This window comes from Helianthus annuus, chromosome 1 (genome assembly GCF_002127325.2).
Source record: "Helianthus annuus cultivar XRQ/B chromosome 1, HanXRQr2.0-SUNRISE, whole genome shotgun sequence".
Classification (NCBI taxonomy): Eukaryota; Viridiplantae; Streptophyta; class Magnoliopsida; order Asterales; family Asteraceae; genus Helianthus; species Helianthus annuus.
Genome location: NC_035433.2, coordinates 140,912,062 through 140,935,271, shown reverse-complemented (window position 1 = coordinate 140,935,271; position 23,210 = coordinate 140,912,062). Strand labels below are relative to the sequence as shown.

General features: G+C 31.3%; 1 protein-coding gene and 1 long non-coding RNA gene across 2 annotated transcripts; both read right to left on the bottom strand.

Moving 5' to 3' along the window:
* Positions 1-208: 208 nt before the first annotated feature.
* On the bottom strand, positions 209-10,575 carry LOC110933049. The gene is made up of 12 exons (XM_035989531.1): positions 10,525-10,575; positions 10,340-10,411; positions 10,101-10,247; positions 9,597-10,004; positions 9,262-9,475; positions 5,249-5,488; positions 4,911-5,144; positions 4,356-4,794; positions 3,310-4,250; positions 1,958-3,178; positions 1,694-1,872; positions 209-1,627 (listed from the first exon to the last, which is right to left on the bottom strand). Exons 1-12 carry the CDS (start codon positions 10,573-10,575, stop codon positions 209-211), a joined length of 5,565 nt encoding a protein of 1,854 aa, XP_035845424.1.
* A 7,099-nt stretch (positions 10,576-17,674) lies between these two features.
* Positions 17,675-18,004, bottom strand: LOC110940555. The gene is made up of 2 exons (XR_002593307.2): positions 17,902-18,004; positions 17,675-17,798 (listed from the first exon to the last, which is right to left on the bottom strand). It is a non-coding gene; the product is annotated as an uncharacterized LOC110940555 (long non-coding RNA).
* Positions 18,005-23,210: the final 5,206 nt, after the last annotated feature.

Sequence of the window (23,210 nt, the reverse complement as noted above, 5' to 3'; positions counted from 1 at the left end):
AATACTATACTCTTATGAATATGTGAAATGGTATTCAAGTAGTGTTTCAACAAAATTATAAGTCACTGAGGTTACTTACTGTTAATAAACACCAACATATGTAAGGTGATATGATAAAAAACAACTAATAACAACCATTCTAGTAATATCAACAATTCAAGTAATTTTTATTACAGTTATTAGAATGAAAATTCAATTCAGACACATATCATAAGTGTGTGAACACTTCTTTGTAAACCACATTAGTTGTTGTGTTGGTAGGTTTGCCATCCTTATCAAGAATTAACATCTTCACACCTTCCCTTGATTTAACTCTTGATAATGCTACATATAGCTGGCCATGTGTAAAAACGGGCTCTTTTAAAAACAATCCAACCTTAGATAAAGATTGGCCTTGACTCTTGTTGATCGTCATAGCAAAGCACACAGCAACAGGAAACTGTCGTCTTTGAAAAGCAAAAGGAATTTTTTTGTCGGAGGGAATCATGCTAATTCTTGGTATGAATGTTCTGGTTCCGACATTAGCACCTGATATAATTTCAGCTTCTATAACCCTCTTTCCAAGAAATGTAACCTGTAACCTTGTACCATTACACAAACCATTTTGCTGATCAATGTTCCTAAGAAGCATAATTGGAACTCCAGGTTTTAAAACCAAACGATGATTAGGTAAACCAGATATCTTTAAACCATTAAGGACATCAGGTGAATACAACTCTTGTTGGAATGAATCGATACCTTTCTCCGTCGCACATATACTATCAGAACTCAGGTACTCTGTTGGTTCACCAGGAAACAATTCTAGTAGTCGATCATTTGTTTCATGTACCACCTCGTTTTTTGGTGTCAGAATCGCCCTTTCAGAAAAATAATCTCGATCCTTATATCTTTCAAGAACAGATGGATATACAAATTGAATTAAACTTTCGATGGGATCCAAAGAATCTGTGATTAACAAATCAGATGGTATTTCTACAGTTGCTACACCATCATTGTCCCCTCCAACTTTACCCTCGCCAATATCAAGAAGCCATTCGGCAAATCTCTTTGTCGACTCGACTGTAGATGGTAAAACACCAACAGTCAATCTCATGTTTTTGGTCAAAGTAAGTAACTTGCAATGGGGCCATATATAGGATGAACTCAACGAAGCGTTAACAATTTCTTGCCTACTTCCGTTTGGAATAACAGGAAGAATTTGTCTAAAATCACCACCAAAAACGATTACCTTACCTCCAAACAAAACATCCGACTGACAATTGCTTTTATCGACAAAAATATCTTTTAATGTTCTATCTAAAGCTTCAAACGCATGTCTATGTACCATGGGTGCTTCGTCCCATATAATCAACCTAGTTTGTTTAAGCAGATAAGCTACATCACCATCGGGCCTTATGTGACACATTGAACTCTCATCTAAATTTATGGGGATGTGAAATCTAGAATGAGCCGTTCTACCTCTTGACATTAGAAGTGAAGCAATACCACTTGAAGCCACATTTAAAACAATCTGCTCTCTCGACCTAACGGTTAAGGCTAACGTCTTCCACAAAAACGTCTTCCCCGTTCCTCCATATCCGTAAACAAAAAATACACCTCCTTTGTCGCCTTCAACGGCTGTCATTATCTGATTATAAACATATAGTTGTTCGTCAGTCAATGAAGATTTTAGACTATCTAACTCGCTCTGTACCTGAGGAACATTAAAAGACAGTTCTTCGTCAACCAGACGATTGTTTCCAACAGCAAACGAATCGTAATCAGGATAAGGAATTGTTGGCCATCGTGTCAAAGAGGACCCATTTCGAATGAGGTACTTCTCAATCTCCACCAATGTCTTGTTCTTCAATCTCTCATCTGACATTACAAGATCTGTACAGCAAAAAGTAAAGCCATTTAAAAAATGTGGGAAAAATTAAATATGAATACTATTATGCGTAATAAATCAAAAACAAACCTTTGTTCTTTGTTTCTTTTCTCGTTTTGTATAAAATGTCATCCCCCAAGTATTTCCATGTTTGTTCGAAAACAAATTCAGGTCTTGATAATGTGTTTGACAACAGCAAAGTAACAAACAATGCACGAATATAACGACCATCTCCCGTAAAACTCGCTTCTTTAATAGCTTCGATGTATTCCATGTCATCGTCTAACAAACCCATAGCATAACATGCATCCCTGAAGGTTGGAAACAACTGGCCATCAACAGTTCTAATTTCTTCAAAGGATCTTGGTCCTTTGACTTTGTTTAAAAGAATTCTAAGAAAATATGGTTCACCCAAAGCAGGGGAAACAGAATGAATGCGTCCAATCTGTAATAATTTTCTTTTACGTTCTGCCCAATTTCTATCTTTTAGTTTCCAACAGAATTTTGTAGGAAACTCAACATACGTAAGCTTCCGTGCTTCCTCATTATTTATGTTCATCTCCATCCACTTTAAAAAAATGGATGAAGAGACTGATGGCTTGTCCAACACTTCTTCAATATCGTCTTCGGCACCAAAAACAACATTTTGTTGACCTTCCATATGAAAAGGAAGCCTCATAACTGGAGGAAACCTATAGTGAACTTCATTTGCAAATATTCTCCAAGAAGCTTCACAAGCGGAAACGTACCTACAATCATAATAAGCTTTGATCTCATCCTTTGCTGTTTGTTCGTTATCTGTACCGTCTCCATTTGACACCACAAGCGATGCTTTGTCTGGACCTTTATTAATGTACTTAAACAAATATTTGATAGAACCCGCTTGATTGCACCATTCTACATTAATGTGAGCTTGGTATCTTTTCAAAAGAAGCGGATTATATGGAACGACACTTCTGTTGTCCAATTGAACTTTGGACTTGATAATGGTGTTTCCATTATCTCTTCTTCTGTATACAGGGAAACCTTCAGCATCGGTAATTGTTTCATTAATGAATTTTTTTGGAAATTTTTTTGAACATCTATTATCAACCATACAAGGACAATTGGGATTTGCATTTCTACATGGACCATGAATCATAAACTCGGATACAAGAGCATAAAGAGCGGGATCTTGAATCTTATCTGGTATCTCAGCAGATATGAATTTGTCTACGTGATCAACGGAGAGAAGCTTGGATTCAGGTTTCAAAAAAATACAAATGTGAGCATGTGGCAATCCACGCTTTTGAAATTCAACGGTATAAACCGCTACAAAAAAAATAATAATATTAGAGTAACTGTAAAAGTTTCATACTAAAAATAATAATAATATAATAATAATAATAATAATAATAATAATAATAATAATAATAATAAGAATATTTACATTGTATTTATACCTGCACTTAGTGCTCCAAACACTTTCTTGTCCTTCAAATCCTTTATAATTGAATCCAGTTTCATCTTAAACAATCGACACATAATATCTGGTCTGTCCTCTTGCTTAATAGAAGTATTTCGAAGGTATCGGATAATCTCTGGCCACTTAGGATTACATGTCACCGTAATGAAAAAATCAGGATACCCGAACCATTTGCAAATAGCCATAGCATCTAGATAATTTTGCTGCATATACCGAGACCCACCAGTAAAAGATGATGGTAGTACTAACCGTACCCCAGTATTAGATAGATCCTTTTTTCCTTCATTCTTAAATTTCTGAAGATTTGTGTATGATTCAGACCTAAGATGTTTTTGTTGAAAACGGATATAATTAAGTCTTTCACTCTCGATCATGGTATATGCATCAACCAAAAATTGCTGGAACAATCTGCGGGCATTTAATATTAGCGAAAATGAAGTTGATCGATCTTGGATTCTATAAGCAAAGAATTCTCTCATTGTACACTTGGGACTAATTTTCTTTAAAGTACTTATACCATCCCTATGAGGAATGTCTATTCTATATCCGTCATCACCATTGGGAAAAAGAATTGGATACTGAAGTGCAAGATATGATGGATGAAGTTCACTTATTCGTTGAAGACCTTCCGTGTGAGACTCAACAACAATATCACGATGGTCAACTATTTGTTGGATACCACCAACAATCAATGCAGCAACTTCAAAAGATGAAGGCAAGTTGTAAGTACGACCATCAAGATCTCTTTTGTAAATGATACGAAGTTTGAAGTTCTCATTAGGATTATCATTGAAGTGGTTTCTTGCTATTCTGTAACTTTTAACCAACTGATTATTATTATCCAGGAAGTCTTTTAAAAACTTTATGAGATGAAGATCTATTTGCTTTAAATGCAAGTCAGACTTATTTGTGGAGTCACTGTGAATTAAGAAAAACGTGTTAACTAAATTTAGCACATAACATAACATCTGTGTATTGGTAAATAAAAAAAAACTAAAAAGAACAATAGTTGGTATGAAATACCTGAACAACTTATTTCGATTTGAAACTTCATTCTCAGTGTCATAAATACAAAGCTGGGAGAACTTTGGCTGTTTTCCAGGTGCAGGTACCAAACCACCTAATGAATGAAAATTCTGTCCACTTATACGAAATACATAAGGTGCCCTGCCACTATTGATGCTTGAATCTACTTTTCCACCCATGGATGTGAATGCGAACATAGAATTATATCGACGGATATTCTTTAGAAAATACTTGTTGTTTTCATTAGAATTTGCAAATAGATCCTTGTATATTGAAGAAGGCTCTTTCAAATCCGGAAGCTCCACTTTTCCATAACCACAACATAAGCTATAGCTTAACTTACCCAATGTAATTCTCCCTTTACCACCTTCGTCAGTCCATAACAATGAATCACACATCTCACATTTAAGGCTTTGATTACCGTGATCCAAATAATCTAACATAAAACAAATTGATCACTGAGTAATGAATAAATTAACGAATACAGTTTATTTAACTAATAAATAAACAACAAATACTCAGAATTATTATAACATGTCGATACACCCTTACAAGGGTCTTGAATGGGAGCAAAGTCTACATTCTCATCATCAGACGTAAGATCTAACATTGGAATAGGATCAATACGGCGTTTCTTAGGTAAAAGCTTTTGTTTACCGGAATTCAGCTTTGTTAACGTTGAGGACGATTGACCAATGGAGTTACTGCTTTGTGTAACAATGTTTGAAACAATAGAAAACCGAGTACTTGTAGAAGTGGTAAATTCGTTATTCAAAGGAAAACCACCTATTGAATAAAAAAATAGTAGCTAGTGAGATATATTTAACAATACATAAACTATAAAAATTTATAGACTATAATGAGAAATAAAAGTTGATGAGATAACATACTGGTCGTGATGGTACTTGATGATGCTGATGTGGTTACATATTTCAAGTTCCGCACTGTGTGAAAATTATTAGATGATGAAGAAATATTTGGATTATAATTCTCTTTGTCGATGACCTGAGACCAATTATCGACTTTTGAGCATCCTCTACTAAAAGGACCAGTACTTTGTTTCTTTGAATTCGATCGTTTGCTATCAAGATAGAGCTTGCGCATTTTTCTTCTTTCTTTAGCAAGTAATCCTGAAATATTCAATTTGATAATACTATATATATTAGATCCTATTCGTGTAACAAACTAATATAACAACGTAAGAAGTGTAGTCAATGAGATAACACATATTAAGTTACATTAAGATATGACATACCATTTGAGTTATAAGTTAACGAAACTGAATCATTTGTACCTAATAAATTATGTATATAAAAAATCAATAAGCACAACATACGATATGAAATCGTTAAATAACTGAAAATAATGAAATATATAACATACCAATAACTGTTTGAGGTGTATGAGCGAATGATATACCTAGATTAGTGGTTAAAAGTTGCCCACAAAATAGAAATATATTTATATTGTACAATAACTAAATTTAAATTGATCCAATAATAAATAAATACTTGTAATATGTCAAATTTACCATTGGAAATATTGGACAACGGTGTTCTTGGAAACGTACCTACACACATAGTTTGTAACGTGTGAGTATATATAGAGATTACTAATATCAAATGGAATACATGTAATTGTAATTGTTAATAAAATCAATTGTACTAAAATAACTTACTGTTAGATGATTCCCCAACTAAAGTATTATCAATCAACGGTGTATTTTTAAATCTTCTCTTACTTGCCATTTGCTGTAGTCATAAGTCAAAACAGACAACATACGTTAAATTCATAATAAAATGATATAAAGGAATAGCGTATGTTAAACATTATTTTCATAGAAGCACCGCCTTTTACATTATAATACTATTAAACATATGGTAATGATAATATAGTACTTGTTTAAGAATCACCAAAATATGTGCACCTAAAAGAATATCAATAATCATTACTGTATATTTAGTATATAAATAACGTCTATAATGATGTTAATGCAGGTTGTACGATTTCTACTTGTTACGCAAAAAAACCTTCATTGATGGAAGACGAATAATTTGGATGGGAAAATGATGGTTAACAAAATCAAAATATAAAAAAGTGTTAAATAGGTCGGTTACGCAATTGTTAAAAGCCCTAAAATGATGCATAACCAAATCGTATGAAGTATGATTACATTTTTTACTTCACGTTTGTAACTTGAAAACAGTTGCTGATATAAGAAATGTGGATGGAACCTAATAAAATTGACAATAAGAAGGTAATAGGTGAGTCAATTGGTTTAGTGTCATGCAGTAAGGTTATGGTTAATCTGTGATATGAATAAATCTGCATATGGACATGTTATTAGTACTTACGTAACCGTGTGTTTTGCTAATATGGAATGATTGGATGATGTAAGGTGATGATCAGGAATCTGTATTGCATTCAACTTAAAAGAACAATATTACGCGCATCGGATATTATAATTTAACAATGTTTAAAACATGAACATATAACATAATAAGAGTTTTGAAGATACCTGAGAAATGAGGTTATGTAGAAACGTTGGTATGACAACGAATAAAAGAGAAAGGATAGCTAAAGACGTAAGAAAGATAGTGTTCGATGCTTTGACAAGGAATTCAAGTAACTGGTTGATGAATATAAAAAATGATAACTACTTTTATTCACACAATGAACTTATTTATATAAAGTATGTATGATAACTAATAATTACAATTCAATAATATATAAGGAAGTAAATTAAAATAATTAATATTAAAATATAAGTTACGTTCAAAAAAATATAGGTGCTCTTTAATTAGAATATTGTATTGAAAAGAATTATTAAAGACTTGTATTTACAATTAGTATAAAATAATAGATGTCAATTTTTAAATTAAATAAGGTTTTGCATTCTTTCCATATAATGGTCCTTTATCTATATATAACTCATAGGGTAGGTTGACTAAATATTGTTGAAACAAAAAAGTCGATTGCAAATCCAGTTGTGAAGTATTTTATATTTTTTTAATATTAATAAAATTATGCAAAAATATATGTAAAATTTATAGTTCATCAAGTTTACAAACTTAAGTTCACATAATATGTAAATTAATTTGACTCGTGAGTTTGTTTGTTTTTTTGTTCTAATGGAACAAATGGGTCTATTTACATAAGTTGGGCTATGGTTGATTATGTATAAATGTTATATAGGCAAAAATACTGTTTTCATAATGGACAAACTAACTTTTGAACTACACCATTTTTTTATGCATTATTTGTTACTTTCCGATAAAAAATTAGAACATATCTGAAATATAAATCCGATATAAGAAATCCGTCACATTGAATTAAGATAATGAAAACATAAAACACCGAACATTTTGCAAACCTAAACGAAAGAAATCCAATACGATATTATCCATAAATATAAAAAACAGATATTTATTGAAAAACCCAGAACACAATTCGACACAAAATACGGCCCCCTCATATTATCAGATGAGAAACGGATCAGGATGGATGCCTTCTTCAAGAAGCTTTTCCTGTTACAAATATCGAAAATAGTTTGACAATCACTACAAGGAGTGTTAAATATAAATATAGCAAATTTAATTTCATTCGATTTATTATATGGAAAAAAATATATTACCAATCTATTATTAACGCGGGTGCAATGCTTCATCAGAAATTCAAAACTTGTTAGTGCTTCATACCAATCTTTACATACAGTTCTGAACCGAACAACTGATTTGAGAGGGAGCCTAAAAAAAATTTCCATGAGCACCAAATCAAATGGCATATTCTCCATGATACAAGCAAACCTAGGAAAAAAAATACACAAATAATAACCAAACTAAATTACTTCGTTATCATAAATCAAAAGAGAGTAGGTATTATTGTAAAGATATTTCGATAGTACCTTATAGAAGAAACACAAAAAAAGTATAGAAGTTGATATGTATTGAATGAAAACATTCTTGTTAATTTATATGAAAAAAAAGAATTATAAAAGGAATCTATATATATATCATTCATTACACACGATTTTGTCATATGTGAGATGATATAATTGGGATAGATATATGATAGGCATATGTGAGATGAGACATTAATTATTATGTTTATTATAAATCTTTAATATGTTAAAAATATGTTTGGAAAGTATTGAAAAGTTGGTTTCGAATTTGTCATAATTGTTGAGAAAAAGATTAGTTTGATCATAATTATTTTCATCAATCACTAAATTAATTTACCGAATTTTAAAACAATCCAAAAATGAGAACAATAATTTTAGAATTATAATTAAACTTGGCAGATGTATTCGCATAAATTTAATTTAGGAAAATAATGGAAAAGCTATATTATATCATTAAACTTTATAAATATATATTAATTATGTGTATTAACATTAATTTTAAATGAACACCAAGAATTCATCATTTAATTAAGTGTATATATAGATTTAAAAAAAAGGCCATAAAAAATAAAGCAACCTAAATTTAACCGGGAATCACTGTAGACTTTAGAAAATTTTGGATGTCTTATAAGTTTAAAACATTGGTTGTTGATTGATAGATAATTAATTAGAATCTTACAATAGTTACAATATGATAGTGAGTTTGACAACCTAGCAAACGTCCGAACAGTTATCATTCATAACAGCATGACTAAAACATTCCAAATCCGTAACGTTAAAAGATTTACAAAACATGATTGAGGAAGTTGGTAAGCGAAGATACTAAAACATGTACATAACATGCAAAACTAACTGACTGAACATGTCGTTAGTGAATCTAAAGTAGCAGACCAACAAAAACGGCTATTGTACTAATAAGTAAACACAAAAGGATAAGAATACTGTTTTTAACAACCAACACATCCGATCTAGCACCACCACGTCAACGGTAAATCAACATACCTTTACTTTTGACATAAACCATATGAAATTCGGAACCTTTGACTAACTGTTTGTCTCGAACAAAATTCTTCATACCAGTCACGTTATAGCGCGGATATCCTTCAGAGTGCTCGACACCAATGGACACGTCCCAAGTCAAACCAGCAGAGTCCTTAATAATCAAATCCCTCTTACGATCCAAACCGTGCAATTGTGCCCACTTCTTTTTTAGTCGCTACGAATACCAATAAAATAATTAAATATTTAAATTGGTTATTATAGGGGTCATCGATTTATAATGAATACAAAACAACACATGCATTAGCAGTATGAATATGTAAATTTCAACAACTTACATAATGATTGTCCACGCGAAATACAACCGGTACTTCATCGTCCGTACTCTCTTCAACACCAACTACCGGAATGGGATTAGGCAAATCATCATCAGAAATATCAATGACCTCATTTGTAGGTTCTTCTTTGACAACACAAAGTTCTGGTGGTAGAGTTAATAGGGTGGGTTTGCAACAGAAAACACTCATCTCAAATGTATGCAAATCAAGCATTTCAAAAACGACCAAATGATGATCAGTAATAGACATCTCCTTCTTGATTCGATTCCAACCAGTTGTAATATAGATATCATTGTCAAAAATATCCATACGAACAAACCATTTACGATTACAAGAGGAACGTACCACAACAGGATAATATGGACAAGTTGAAAGCATCTTGTGATCAACAAACAACCTACTCACATACTACACGTGATATGCAAACATATATAAGTTCAGACGTTCAAAACAAATATTCACTTCAAAATTTTAAACACATAGAATTTAAAATGGGATAAGTACCATGCAGTTATCACGGTCCCAAGGATTTCCAGGTTGGTAGTAGAAATACTCAGACGGCGCAAGATTTATGTCTTGATAAAAGTAGATGAGACGAAATGAAGATAAAGCTTCTTCATATTGGAAAACCACCCAGGCAGATGACGGTAACTTCAAAGAAGTGACCATATCAAGCCACCCGTTATACAGAAAGTAGTCGCCTGCAATCTTAATAATTTTTACTTTAAAATCCTCCCATCGACAGTGCGGATGACAGCATTCTTATCCGGGTAGTTGAATGTTTTAATCCAGTCGCCATATAATGCCGGAAGTTTCTATAAAGAAAGACAGTATGTAATGTTAATGTTAATTATAACATGAATAATCAACGACAATTAATTAAAAATTGAATTATGTTGGTCCAAAATTTTATAAGATTAAAACTAACCAACGATTTTCTGTCCTTGTTATGGACACGAGCAGCAAATCCATAAACCATTTCAGGTTCCTACGTATGCCTTCAACATGACACCATTAGTTTAATATTTATACAATCAAAACATAATAGTAAAATTGTAATACTTCTAACAGGATGTTCAAAAAATATAAAAAAATTTTTTTAAAAATAGAAAATATTTATATAAAATCACCAAATCTAACCATTAACAGTAAACCTAATCAAAACAAAATCCATTAATAAAAACACGAAATCTTCAAATAAGTTTATGTCTAACCCAATACATTCGATCACTGTACCATAACAATATAAACAAAATTGCAAAGTACAAGATTGCAAACATAGATTACTACACTCCAGACCAAACAATCTCGATTATTGTTTTGGTTTCCGGTTTAATCAGAGATAAAACATCAAGAAACACATACTATCCAAGATTATATATTCTGATAATCTTATACAAAATACTCGTATAAGATTCAAGACATAGATTATTACCCTAAAGAACAAATATTTTCGAGTAAAAAAGATGAAAAAAATACACCAACCGGAGATGGAATCAAACATTTAACCAGAAATAATAGATGAAGACAAACAAAAGATCCAGCTATGCGATTGCATGTATAGATACATAATCGGCGATGGAAAGCTTTACATTTAAAGTAAATAAGATGAAAACAATACACCAAAAACATTTTAGCTATGAAAATGTATGATATTACCGATGAAGATTTTGAGGTTTTTTTGATGAACTTGTTGAAGATGAAAGTATGCCTTGGTTCTTGTGTTGAAGATTTAGAAATAAGTGAGATATTGTGTTTATCATTACTAAAATATCTCTTTATACAGGGTCCGATAACACATGGTTCGGCGGGTCGGGTATGTTGCATATCTCGCGGGTATATCTTATAGGTTTGTAAGTTTGATTTAAAAAATATATAATGTATTGAAAGTGACTAATATTGGTATCCATGTACAATAAATATTTTAAATTTGAAAATGCAAACTTATACAATATGAAATTTATATTTATATCTATATATATGTAATGTATTTAAAGTGACTACGGGAGATTTTTGAGAGTTAGGTTCATTCGTTTGGCTGTAGTGCCATCCTTTTTGTAGGGATAACCAATATCAAGACCCTTATGGTGATGCGATCTCATTATCAAAGGCCACTTAAACATGACACATCATACCTTATTTAGCATGTCTATTAGACCATGTGTAGTGGTAGTGGGTTATAATGCCCCCATCATGGGGCATTATCCGACACGTGGCGTCCTAGCGAGCGATGGGGCATTATAGCAAAAGTGGTGTAGTGGGTATAATGCCCCATAATGCCCCCTTCCAATTATTAAAAAGAATAAAAAAAAGAAAAAAGAGACTTTTGGACCCACTTGGACCACTAAAGTCCCTCCCCATTGGTTAGTCAAAAAGAAACTTCTGGACCCATTTGTGTTTTGGGCGTTTTCTTTAAAACGCTATTAGGAATTTTTTTCAAAATTTTTTAACTTTAACGGCCCATGTAATGGGGTTGGCGGCATTTTAAGGCGTTATTTTGCAATGTTTTTTAAAAAAATCACGCCCCACTACGGATGGTCTTATATATAACTTTATTAAGTTGGGAGACGGGGTAAGTTTCCGGTGAGAGTTATCAAGTTGAAATACAAAATTAGTTTATGATAATTGTATAAGGTGTTAAAAATAGTCTTCTCATAATGGCGCAACATCTTTGTGACCCTTTCGAAATTGGTTATGCATTATTTATTAGTTTATGATAATTATGTATTAGTCAAATAACTTTAGACAACAATTAGAAACATAAAAAAATTGGTTTAAACAAATTGTATACTTTTATGAATATGTAAAATGGTATCCAAGTAGTGATTCTTAAAAAGTCTCATTGAATCAACAAATTTTTAACTGATTGAGGTTAATCAACGTTAATCAACTCGAAAACATGAATATAAGTTGGAACATCCCAGGATAGGGAAAATTATATTTGAATTACAAATACATAGATAAAATTAGTAAACTAATTAGTGTGTTCTTTCCCTTCCTAACAAAATCTTTTATTCGGTTTTAGTCAAACTCCAATTTGGCCTCCATGAGTGTTTAAAGTTTCATGTGGAATTATTAACTTTTAGGTTATGAGTGAAATATAATTATAATAATGTTTGGAGATAATTGTTAACGATAATTGTGGTGTTAGAAAATAATATCTATATTTATAAACATAAAATATATATAGATTATACTATACAACTTTTGTATTTTTTTTGGATTGATTTAATTTCAATTACGGTATTTGGTAATAAAGAAGGCATATTACCACAATGTATGTTAAAATATGTAATTTAATAAACCAACTTTTTTGACATAAATAAACATGAAACGTAATACACTTAATTCTTTTAATATTAAACTAAGCAAAAGATAAAACACAAGACACTTGAAACAAATTACATAGTTCGATAAACAAAAGATGAAATAGTATCAATTTAATTAAAATTTTCTAACGGAAAGGCGAAACGATTGTCTCCAAAAATAATGCGCCTTTAGGTCCGTTAAAGCTGTCAACATGTTGAATGTAGTTAAAAGAATCGTTGCACAGTAGAACTTCAATAGTATCTCCCCAAATACTTGTTATCAACCACTTATTGTCTTGAATTATATTCGTCCTTTGCTGCGGCTCCAATTGTTGAACTATGCGAGCATTGCTGAAAGAAAATACCGTTATCCAATCATCATGTTCATATTTGACCAATTCTGCAGTTAGTTCATCAGAATATCGAACAACAATGCCATGGAGCTTGTTCGAAATTGTTAGAAAATGCACTTGGCAAGGATTGACTTGAATACGTTCGGGAAAACGAAGAATACTGAACGATTCAGATGTAACATCAAAAGCAACAATGTTACTTTCACCAGGTGGAATCCAGTAATTGGAAACAGTGAAATAAATTGTTTTGCCGGAATAAATTCCAGCCGACCATGAATAAAAGTTTGAACCTAACCGACATCCTTTCAAGAAACTCAAATTTCTCCATGAGTCATTATGTCGTGAATATACACGAGCAGTAACTGCACCAGCGAAACAGTTAATATGAAGCACTTTCAGATCGTTGTGCTCGTCAAAGTACATCCCACCCGTATCGTCATGTCGACCAAAATAACGACTAAAAAAGTCGTCCGATATCAACTTAAAACGCCTAGTCGTTGGATTCCAAAGGACGAGCTCATTCGCATCAGTCCTCCTAATGCAAAGTAAAATCAGTCCGTTAAACGAACCTATTATGATTAATCTTGATGGCTGGACATCGTATGGAAAAGTGACGATTTTTCTGGTATCGACTTCCAAGTTGCCAGATACTATGTCGTCAACGACAATGGTATGTTCATTCAAAGAGAGCAGCTTCTTTTGTAGTAAGTTTGAAAGTCGTCGAGTATGTATTAAAACAAACTTTGGTGTAGATAACTCATAACACCATTGTTTGCAAACACACTTGAATTGACAAACTACCTTTGCAGGTAGTCTCGATAAGATCTCTTCAAACATCATGTCATCACCAATACGATCCATGATCCTTAATAGTCTGAAAACAAAAAAAAATAAACAAAAAACGATTGTATAAAAACTTATTGTATAAACACTTGAGAACTATCAATTGAATATCAAATATTTTATAATAGTAAAATTTCATACAATAACCATAGTAGAACAATTTTAACACTTCAAACAGGATGTTCAAAAAATATAAAAAAAATAAAGACATTAAAAGAATAGAAACTATTTATATAAAATCACCAAATCTAACCATTAACAGTAAACCTAATCAAAACAGAATCCATTAAGAAAAACACGAAATCTTCAAATAAGTTTATGTCAAACCAAATACTTTCGATCACTGTACCATAACAATATAAACAAAATTCCATTGTACAAGAATGAAGAAATTTATTAGTATGATCCAGACCAAACAATCTCGAGTATTGTTTTGGTTTCCGGTTTAATCAGAGATAAAACATCAACAAAAACATACTATCCAAGTGTATGATTGAAGATAATCTTATACAAAATACTTGTATAAGATTGAAGACATATATTATTACCCTAAAGAACAAATAATTGCGAGTAAAAAACATGAAAAAATACACCAATCGGAGATGGAATCAAACATTTAACCAGAAATAATAGATGAAGAAAAACAAAAGATCCAGGTATGCGATTGCATGTATAGATACATAATCGGAGATGGAAAGCTTTACATTTAAAGTAAATAAGATGAAAACAATACACCAACAACATTTTAGGTATGAAATATGTATGATATTACCGATGAAGATTTAGAGGTTTTTTGATGAACTTGTTGAAGATGAAAGGTTTCCTTGGTACTCGTGATGAAGCAATACAAATAACTGAGATATTGTGTGAGAGATATTACTAAAATATCTCCTATATATAGTGTTGATACCCATGGATTTTTGGTCGGGTTTCTTGCATATCTCGTGGATTATGTTATAAGTTTGTACGATCAATTTTAAAACTATATAATGTATTGAAATTGACTAATAATATGACTGTACAATAAATATATTAATTTTGAAAATACAAACTTATACAATATGAAATTTATATATCTAAATATATATATAATGTATTTAAAGTGACTACGGGAGATCTTTAAGAGTTAGGTTCATTCGTTTGGCTGTAGTGCCATCCTTTTTGTAGGGATAACCAATGTCAAGACCCTTATGGTGATGCCATCTCATTATCCAAGGCCACTTTAACATGACACATCATACCTTATTTAGCATTTGTATTATATGTAACTTTATTAATTTGGGATACGGGGTCAGTTTCTGGTGAGAGTTATCGAGTTGAAATACAAAATTAGTTTATCATAATTATATAAGGTGTTAAAAATAGTCTTCTCATAATGGCGCAACTTCGTTGTGACTCACACGAAATTGGTTATGCATTATTGCTTAGTTTATGATAATTATGTATTAGTGAAATAATTTTAGACAACAAATACAAACATAAAAAACTTGGTTTAAACAAATTCTATACTTTTATGAATATGTGAAATGGTATCCAAGTAGTGATTCTTAAAAAACTCATTGAATCAACAAAATTTTAACTGATTGAGGTTAATCAACGTTAATCAACTCGAAAGTATGAATATAAGGTGATATTCAAAACACCTATGATAGTACATTTTTTAACGAAAATCAGTAAAGGATAAAGCATATAATATTACCAAATGCCAATATAAAAAACCTTAATTACTTCCAAAAAATGTCAAAATAAATTCCATAAAACCATCAATAGCATATAATGCCTTATTCCAACACATAAGTCTTAAAAATATGTAAAATGGAAATTCAAATCAAGACCATGGGCAGATTCCTTCATTTCTCTAACTTTGGAGTGATGAGGTCAAACTTGATAGCATCTTTTATTTCCACATCACCCGGAATGTTCGGACGTTTAGTAGAAGAACTGTCAACAGCATCAACATCATAAACTTCTTGAAGGTTACGTTTGACGTTTTCCAACTTTGACTGACCATGATCGGTAACATCAACATGTTCTGGTGTAACATTGTCACCAATTACAGATTGTGATTCCTGCAGAATGAATAAAATAATAACATTCAAATTTATTTTTTATGGTTATTGTTGTATTAACTAAAGTGACACTGTGCAAAATTTAAATGTTACCTTAGATATGAATTTCACATTACTGACCGAATCAGACAGTGATTGGACATTTGACTCAGACTGATCAACCTACACAAAAAACCAAATATATACACAAAGTTGTATATTAAGAATAACGGTGATTGGATCACCCGCGGGGAGGGTGATCGGTGGTATAATAAGATGTTTACATTAGAGATATTTTTTGGGTACTACTAATTTACCTCATTAATTTTCCATTTTTTCTCTAGCGCTGAGAGTATGTCATCGTCAGAAGATAACATAGAAATTCCATAGTTTTCTGACTGGTTAGCAATGTTATAACTGGAAACTTTGATTTGAAAAGCAAACTTTCTGTTGATCAGCGTATCAAACTCAGCTGGAAGTGTTTGAAAGCCTCCTTCTGTCGAACTGTCAACCTATTTAAAACAATGAATTTTGCCTCAGATGTATGAATTGAATACATTCTAACCACAAACCTAATAAAATTGAGGATAATTAGGTAAAAGGTGTACCTTTGTATAAACATCCAGGAGTTGTTTGGCGGTTTTCTTAAATAGCTTAATAGCTTCATAATCAAACAACGTACAAGACACAGTCCCTGTCGAATCCTGAACCCTTAGAGGTATCTTGTATCTAGTAGGCAGCAATAAACAACAAAATCCAAACATGCAATTAGATTATATGTTATGGATGAATACAATAACCAGTAAACAAAAAATATATATTATACCGATGAATAGGGGTAATGTCAACAGCCTCGCAATCACCGTTTGTACACTAAATGATATTCTGATCTAAAACGTCAAAGCTGTCGTCCTCTTTTTCAACCAGCTGAGATCTCTCTTCAATTTGTTTCTTACAATGATTGCATGCTAAATAGTACCAAGGCTTATTATTTGATATTGCAATAACAGTACCAACGATGACAACCTTCTTTTCCTATTATAATAAAGTATTAGAATATAAGCCACAATTAACAAAAAAATACATGATGTAGGAAATGTACCACTTCAATGGAAGAAATGAAAGCATTGTACACAAAGTCACCAGCATTTAGAAACTGTTCTTCAACATTGGATATCACTTGAGAACATGAGTGTTTACTGGAACACGACTGAGAAAACTCCTTCTCCACATACCTAGAAGAGGAGTAATGTATTTAAAAAAAAATAAAAAAAGACAGTTTAACTTTAATTTCAAAATTACACAGAAATACCTTTCTTTGAACTCTCTTATCTCATCAATATCAGAATTCATGAATAGACGACTTGCTTCAAACATATTGGTAAGGCCAACTTTTTCTGAACAATGTTATACAAATGGAAAACAAACATACATAGCATATTTATTAATATACATATATATAAGAAAATAAAATAGCTGAATATTATTATGTTTCTTCATTAAATATATTTGAAATGAGTACCTTGATAGATGTTTACCGTGCCAAAATGCACAAGAAGAACCACATGATCTTCGCGGTCCTTACCATTCATGTAATCGGACATCTCGATTGCATAGTTTTCCCATAATGTAAGACTAATCTTGGTATCACTGTACAATAAATTGTTTACATTTTAAGAATACAAACTTATACAATATGAAATCTATATATATGTATATATATATATATATGTAACGTATTTAAAGTGACTACTGGAGATCTTTGAGAGTTAGGTTCATTCGTTTGGTTTTAGTGCCATCCTTTTTATCCACATCCTCAATAGGATAAGACACAACCACATATCCAAGAAAATCTACGAAACAGAACAATGTGTTAGTTTAATATACGTTTCACTATTTAAAAAGTATTAACATATTTTTGATAAAAAGATAGAACAGTTAAATATAACTGGTGAATAATCCATACCTATAGGAGTATTAGCTGGAACTTTTTTGGTCAACACAGATTTAAAATCAGTGAAACGAAAATAGTAGCGAGGCCCAGACCAATTCTCTATTTTCAGAACAGAACTGAATGGATACAAAGATAGCTTCTGATCTTTTCCCGTAACCTTTATCTTTGTAGTATCTTTCGCAAGAGATGGTTTGTAAATCAATAAACAGTCATCAACAACCAAATGCTTGAGGAACCGTTTGAAAAGCTTGTTCAAACAACTACATTGCATAAATGAACCCTGAAATCAATAATACATAATGTATTTAAGTTCATCAACATGCATAACAAATAATCTATAATAAATTATTAGGAAGTTTCATAAAATAAAATAAAAATAGTAACCTCCTCATCCATCAAGACCATATCAACTCGATATATTTGCTTTTCATCACCATTCATTTTTTTATGCCACAATGATATGATCTTGGCCTTGATGGTGTAGTTAGTTAGGTGAGCATCGAGTGACCGGAACATAGTAATCTTATTGTTCTCCATTGAAGTGGTATAAAATTATTAGCTCTAAATCCGTAAAGTAATTTATAAACTACACAATGTTAATTTTTTGGAATGATTGTTAAGTATTTTTGGAAGTTTCAAAACGACCATCAATCAAGTTTATTTTAAGAAATGATTGTCGGTTACATTTCAAATTTAGAAGATTCAACTTCCCAGTTTTTTAAGTTTTGAATTTTTTTTAAAAATCATGCCATTAATATAAGATATACATTCTATTTATAAGGCCAATTTTTTCTGTATAATCATATACAAAATTCAAAAAAACATACATAGAAGATTTATTAAATCTGTATAATATGTGTATTGAATAAATATATTTGATTAATATATTTTAACTGATACATGAATAGATGTTTACCGTGCAAAAAAATGCACAAGAAGAACCACATGAACTTCGAGGTTCTTACCATTCATGTAACCGGACTGCAAAAATTGAAAATAACATTTCAAATTAAAAATTGGGTACACATAAAGAGTAACAGCAGACTGCAAAAATTGAAAAGAACAAATTGTAGAATTGCACCTCTGATACTATCTACGGAATAACGAACAGATGTAAACACAAACTAATACACAAATCTATACTAATCTATACTAATAAGTCACATAACAGGTTTTACTGATACGTATCTATACCTGGAGGATAAACAACACGATTTTTTGTGATTTATAAATAAATAAAACACAGACTTCAACAAAATCCTTCAAACATAAGCATGAATCACCGGATGTAAAACCTAAATACATTAAAAAGAACAATTAGTTGTGAATATATGGTCTAGGATATGTGAAATAAGAATAGGAGAAATCATAAGTGAACTAAAATACGAAACATACAAAGGTTGAATCAGTTACGATGATCAAGAATCAACGGATGTAAACCCTAGATACATTAATTATCGGATGTAAAACCTGAAATTAGGAGAAATCATAAGTGAAACCAAATATACAGAATACAAACCTTGAATCATATAGGATGATCATGAATCAATGAATAGAAGATTGAAGATTGTGTGAGCTGGAGTAGAACCACCGGAGGCGGCCGATCTAGATGGGAGAATTGATAGGTTTCATTGAGTTAGGGTTTTTGTTTAATTCTTTATATACTCGGGTCACCAATATTCATACGGATACCCAACACGGGATCCGAATGCAGATATCTAATTGTTCCCTATGGTTTCCCGCCAAAATGATCTATTTAGTTGCATGATGTAGGGACACGTGTCCCACATCTAATTCATTTATTATATATATAGATGTATGAAATTAAACATGTTACAATTAATAATTTGTTTCTAATTAAAAGACATGATGCATTTTACAATTTATAATCTGTATTAAATTACTATAGAAGAGTTGTTTTATAAAATTGTTTTTGTAGTGTTCGCTAATAACTAAAATTGATATTTTTAAATTTTAGAATGTTGTATTTATTTGTTAACCTAGTTCATTTTCTAACCCAAAACCCGATCTTACCCAACCCGTTCTAACCCAAACCATTTAACCCGAACACCGAAGAAACCGAACCTAGAAAGGTTTGGTTATCGAGTTAAATATTTAGTTTTGAAAACCCGAAAAACCCGAACCGAAAAACCCGAAACCCGATTAAAAAACCCGAAGAACACCCCTACTGGTGTATAAAAATTAATATTTTATTCATTTAATTTTTTTCTATTTTGAATTGTTTATATTATTTGTTTAGCTTTTCAGTACTTATACCTAGGTAGGATTATGCCAGCTAGCAGGCGTTTTTTGAATTTTAATGAAATTAGGTTTATTTTGAAAAAAAAAAAGTTATGAAGTTATTTTTGACGTTTTCTTAGTACTTTTATTAATTATTTATAGTAATTCCAAAGATTCTTTACATTATTTGAAGTTTTAATTTATTAATCAGTGATTGTAACTCCAAACATTTAAGATTTTTTTTTTTAATTTCATTTGATAATTGTATTCATGTATCATTTTATATCACATATTATATTATTTTTTATTATTGGAAAAGTAATAATAGTAACTTGTATGGTTATTTCGTATTTAGAGCAGTTGTTTTGTTTTTTTTAACCCTCTAGGAAATATATATATCACATTGAATTATAAATTTAAAAGCCTAAACTCGTATTATTGTTCAAAGATATGAGATATCGACCTTGGCAAGGGCAAATAAAAAAAATTACATTGTATGAATGTACGTTAATTGTTTTTCATTTACATTGTATAAATGTAATGTAAAAAAATGGAGATACCTCTGAATTTTTCTTCTAATTCCGCCACTGATATGTTAGTCATGTCTTTTAGATTTCACATTATTTCTTTACGGTTTGAAACTTGAAAGGTTTATGTGGATTAAGATTACAAATTTGTGTGGTACATCTTCTAAAAATTGTATTCTTTTTGTTTAGAAAATAGCATGACTAATTGACTATATATAAAAGAGATATAGATGTGTCCTTTTATTTTCATGACCCTCAATCAAATTGCAACCCAAAACTAGATTTTCATGATATGACTTCTACGTTCAACCCTTTATGATCCAAGTGCTTTTGCTCAAATACGAGTCAAATTCCATATTCTGACTCGTTTGACTATAGTCATCAAAATTTGACCTTTTAACTAAAACATACTATTTCAACTAAATAATCTAAGTCAAACACATTTCTTGTTTCCTTTCGAATCCAAAAAATTGCACAAAACTAGTTAATCACAAAACTAGATCAATATTCAATATGTACTTCATAGTCTCACCCAACTATAATCACCATAAAGATCTAAGCAAACCATATTGCTCATTCTTTTGAGTTGCCAACCTCGTGGCTTTGAAAATTTTCTTAGATGAAATCTGGATTTGGTGCTTCTTTTGAATTGTATCTTGAATAGCATGAACAAGCATATCTAGATTGCTTTGAATCATGGGTTGAATCTCCTTGGCTATGACACTCATAGTGTAAAGAGTGATTTCACGAGTTTGGAGACACTAATGTTGTGTGACAACTGGTAATAACGGCTTCTAATTACACGATTAGCAAATGTTTAAGGCGATAATAAATAGTGTTTAAGGCATGAATTAACTTAATTAGGCTATTGGAATGCCTATGAACGCTTATCTGACGTTATAGAGCGCGTATGGTAATTCTCGAGAAATCTGCTGAATATTAAGCGATAACGAACTGAAACCGTACAAAATACTGACAACGCCGACAAATACGAATTTTTTACGTATAATCAAAATTTATGGATTTCGTTGTGCGAAATCATCACGCTTCCGAACGGCACAAAACACAAACATAAACGAAAAACACGACTGTAGGAACACACCGGCAATGAAACGAAAGCATCGGACACGTGTATTACCTCCAAAACCGAAATATTACGACATATTTAACTCCGTAATCGAATTTTAATATCCGCAGACGAAGTCGGATAAAAAACGGACAAGAAACAACAACCGAAGCAATTTACGCGTGTTTAGCGCAACCGACGAACGTACGCGACTAATATCAAATGTTTATGATTCTAAAATAATGTTACACATTACGACGATCGAGTTCGAAAACGAGCTTCGTAGACGGGATTGGGCCATCCATATTTTATTCTACTTGTTGGGCCATAGATGCTCATATCTATTTTTTTAGACAAAGGAAATGGTACATACTTTTTTTATACAAAATTAGAAAAACTCATCACTGTTATTATTATTATTTGTAACAGTTTCAAAATTTCTATTTAAAATAAAGTATATAAAAACTTATGTTATTAAACGGATAGATCATGGGCAAGTTGACTGTTAGAAATATGAAGTATCTAGACGGGCCTATAAACCGTTTAATAATTAAATTATAAAAATACACTATATTTGAACCTACTCCGTTTTTAATGAAACTTGGTTCAAAATGTAGATACAAATATTCTCGTTCTAAAGATATATTTATTGTTTTATAAACCTTCATATTTAAGAAGTTATAAGCGGCAAATAAGTGAAGCAGTTGAATTAATTATAATATATAAATAATAAAAAATAAATCAAAATTACTACATGTATACGTGTGTGGGCAGATGTAAAGAAAATAAATGCATGTCTTCGAGAAGAAGAAATCAAATTAGAACTTGCCAAACTCCACTATATATATATATATATATATATATATATATATATATATATATATATATATATATATATATATATATATATATATATATACTAGCCATTTACCCGCGCGATGCGGCGGGAGTTGCGATTTGCAATACGATACCTGTTTACAAAGCCTTGAACAACAAAGTATCTTGTACTTTCATTGTTGGTGGGGTGCTTGCGCGATGTGGAGGGAAGCACAACATTTAAGTATTTAGGGATGTGCACAGATCGGTTTGGTTGTGAGCCACAATCAAAACCGTGACCGGACATTTGGTTAGCCTTTTTGTATTACCATTTGGTTTCAGTTAACCATAAGTTCGGTTTTCATTTTTTTTCCAAGGTCGGTTTCGGTTTTGGTTAAAAAGCGAAAATAAAATTAGGCTAAAAATTCATTTGAAATTTTTGATTTGTATAGGTTTAA